This window comes from Etheostoma cragini, unplaced genomic scaffold, assembly GCF_013103735.1.
Source record: "Etheostoma cragini isolate CJK2018 unplaced genomic scaffold, CSU_Ecrag_1.0 ScbMSFa_2624, whole genome shotgun sequence".
NCBI classification, from domain to species: domain Eukaryota; kingdom Metazoa; phylum Chordata; class Actinopteri; order Perciformes; family Percidae; genus Etheostoma; species Etheostoma cragini.
Window position 1 is genome coordinate 1 of NW_023266806.1, and position 3,693 is coordinate 3,693.

Below are 3,693 nucleotides of genomic sequence, written 5' to 3' on the forward strand. Positions count from 1 at the left end.
AAAACATCCTGCAACACAACCGGGACACAGAAAAACATCCTGCAACACAACCGGGACACAGAAAAACATCCTGCAACAGAGTCAAAGGCTAACTCTGGTTTGGTTTCTATAACCTGGACCCTACTTTCCCAGGTTTCTGAGTGTCTGATGGATCAACAATCTCTGAAACTGGTCCAGTGTTAACAAGAACCAAACCCGGTTTACCTTGTTAAAGGGTCCTTTGAGGGTGCCGAGCGTGCTACAGGAGAGAAGTCTGTCCCTCCAATCAGAGCTGTTGAGCCGCTCAGCCAGCAGCGAACGCACCAGAGTCTGCAGAGGAGACCAGGACAGAGACAGGTTACAGAGGCGCCGTCACCGGCCAATGGGAGGAGACGGCAGACTTGAGTCGCGCATTCTCAGATTTAAACGGTGTACGACACCGATTGTTTGGTTGCTAACGTTAGCCCAAAACACCATTCAGCTGACAGCCTTTGTTGTGTTTGATGCTAACTTGTAACTAAGCTAGCAGTGAACCAACTTTGTTAAGTAGGTCCATTTTTACTGAATTAACATTACAGAAGTCTCCCGTTAGCATCTCAGAGTCTACTTGTCGCTAAGTGACGCATGCACAACTCAGATCTCCCCTCTCTTCTGATTGGACAGTGACAGGCGTCCCTTAGAGGATAATCGGCCCAGTTTGGGTCAGATTCGCCCACCGAACCATCGCAGCGGTGTCATGATTAACAGCTGGTCCAAACCCATTATCTGCCGGAATGACCCTGGAGTGTGAGGGTTTACAGACAGACAGGCAGACAGGCTCTGACCGTCTGGCTGCTGATGGAGCTCAGCAGTGAAACCACCGGCTGGCTGGTGGCGGGTTGGTCGTCGCCGTCGTCGTTGTGCTGGTCGCGGCGGAGGAAGAGCTGAGCTACGAGTCTCCGGAGGACGCCATGACTGTAGTCTCCGTCCAGAGCTGAACGCTGTGCAGCCAACCAGCTGTCAGGATCTAAAGCTGCACAACCGGAAACACACACCAGGAAACAACAGGAAACACAACAGGAAACACACAACACGAAACACACAACAGGAGACAACAGGAAACAACAGGAAACAACAGGAAACACACAACAGGAGACAACAGGAAACACACAAAAGGAAACAACAGGAAACACAACAGGAAACACACAACACAAAACACACAACGCGAAACACACAACAGGAGACAACAGGAAACACACAAAAGGAAACAACAGGAAACAACAGGAAACAACAGGAAACACACAACAGGAAACAACAGGAAACAAAAGGAAACTCACAACAGGAAACAACAGGAAACAACAGGAAACAACAGGAAACAACAGGAAACACACAACAGGAGACAACAGGAAACACACAAAAGGAAACAATAGGAAACAACAGGAAACAACAGGAAACACACAACAGGAAACAACAGGAAACAACAGGAAACTCACAACAGGAAACAACAGGAAACAACAGGAAACACACAACAGGAAACAACAGGAAACACACAAAAGGAAACAATAGGAAACAACAGGAAACACACAAAAGGAAACAATAGGAAACAACAGGAAACACACAAAAGGAAACAATAGGAAACAACAGGAAACACACAAAAGGAAACAACAGGAAACAACAGGAAACACACAACACACAACGCGAAACACACAACAGGAGACAACAGGAAACACCCAGTGAGAAACAGCTGTCCAACAAGCTGTTAACGGGGCAGTTCTCACCTTCATTAAGGAGTGAAGGACAAAAGCCTGGTTCAGGTCTAATATGTCTTTCCCACCCGGGCTAACCAGGTGCTGGTTCTGGTCCTGGTGCTGGTGCCAGTTCAGTGCTGGTTCTGGTCCTGGTGCTGGTGCCAGTTCCGTGCTGGTTCTGGTCCTGGTGCTGGTGCCAGTTGAGTGCTGGTTCTGGTCCTGGTGCTGGTGCCAGTTCAGTGCTGGTTCTGGTTCTGGTGCTGGGGCCAGTTCAGTGCTGGTTCTGGTTCTGGTGCTGGGGCCAGTTCAGTGCTGGTTCTACTCGCCAGTTATCTAAGAACCAGCTGGATCTTCCCCAGCCTGGACCCAGCAGACCGGTGGTTTCCCCCCCAGACCACGGTGGTTCTGGTTCCCATCCGTGTCCAAAGCTAACACTAACAGCTCTCTATGGTGAACAGCTGACCGGTGTTTTCAAAATGGCGGCCAGAAGTTTTTGTTTTGGAACGTTCTTAAAATAAATCTATTCGGAGTGGTGTCTTTATTTAATTTATTTTTTTGTATTAATTGTGTTAACTGTAAGATTTTAATTATTTCATTAATTATTTGTATTTTCAAATGTGATGTGTTTTATTTGTCATTTTGTCACTCTTTCCACTTTGTTTTTTTCTGAGCCTTTTGGGAATTTTCCCCCAAATTTTTAAAGCTTCTTTTTTTTTTGGTCAGTTTGACATTTTTGTGACTTTATTTGACATTTGTTCTGATTTTAGTCATTTTTATTGACTTTTTTTCCCACTTGATTTAAAGTTCTTTTACCAATTGTTTTTTCTCCAAATGCTATAAAATTAATACCCCAAAAATACCCAAATTCAATGAAAGTGTTTTTAATGCGTTACAAAAACAGTGAGAGGAAAGGAAATGGTACAATACAATTTAAAGTATTTATTATTTATTTATTTGTATATAGTTATTTAAAATCTGCCGTTTAAGATGTGAAGGTAACGGGAATACGGAAATAACGCGTTGTTTCACCCACCAAACCTCGTTCTGAAAACGTAGTTTTGAGCGTGTCTGTCGTTCACCGACCTCCACTGTATATAACGTTACTATTTAGCCAGGTTGTACGGATAAAAGTTACAATTAAATTAAAATAAGATATTCTAGGTGTGTTGGTTGTATGCCGAATATACCAGACAACCCTCCTGATTAAAAAGCACCCTAAATCATGTTTGGCGGGGGGGGAATTATTTTTGAAAAAGTGAAACTAAAGTACATTTTGACATTTTGTTAATGCAGTATGGTTGGGATACTTCCCCCGCATACAATCCTACAATATATCCCAACCGCTAACTAACCTGGCTCCTTGGAAAGTTAAAAAAACAAATGTCCTCCCTCTCCAAAGACGGCTGCCTCGTTTGCACAAGTTCAGCTAAGTAAAATTAAAAGTATATTAAATAATAATAATAATTACCTTGTGAATCTGGAGCGGTTTGATCTGACGCCATTTTGAGAACTTCTTCTTTGAGAAATTCCCGCCGCTTTCTATCTCTGTTATTACACGGTCACAAAAGTCAGTATTAAATTAAAAATATTTACATAGTATAATGTCAATAACCAGAAACACTGGGCGATTAAACTGGGACAAAACAAACCAGTAACCAAGATGCTAGCTAGCTAGCTAGCTAACGCTGTTTAACGTTACCTGGTTGCTACGGCTCTGTGACTGCGAATGTCGCCATAGCAACAGTGCTTGAGGCCGTAGACTGTATATTGTATAAGTTATGATATACAGTATAGTCTATGGTTTTATTAATATCATTCGTTTTAAATCATCTGAAATACATAGCTAATTACGGAGCACTGTAGTCCCCATTTTATTTTGAAAATCCGGATCCGCTGGTAAGTAACCGCGGAGTAATTTTCTCCGCCAAATTCTGTTTAAAAACAGTGTGTTTTACGGTGCATCTCTGCCACCGAGTACTGTTGTGTG

At 43.2% G+C, this 3,693-nt stretch overlaps 1 protein-coding gene across 1 annotated transcript; it reads right to left on the bottom strand.

The window, feature by feature from the left end:
* Window positions 1–204: 204 nt before the first annotated feature.
* LOC117940496 (HEAT repeat-containing protein 4-like) lies at window positions 205–3,459 on the bottom strand (the record flags this gene model as incomplete). Its single annotated transcript, XM_034865757.1, has 3 exons — window positions 3,175–3,459; window positions 804–991; window positions 205–309 (listed from the first exon to the last, which is right to left on the bottom strand). Coding segments are annotated over exons 1-3 (327 nt in total), but the record flags the coding sequence as incomplete, so codon positions are not given.
* Window positions 3,460–3,693: the final 234 nt, after the last annotated feature.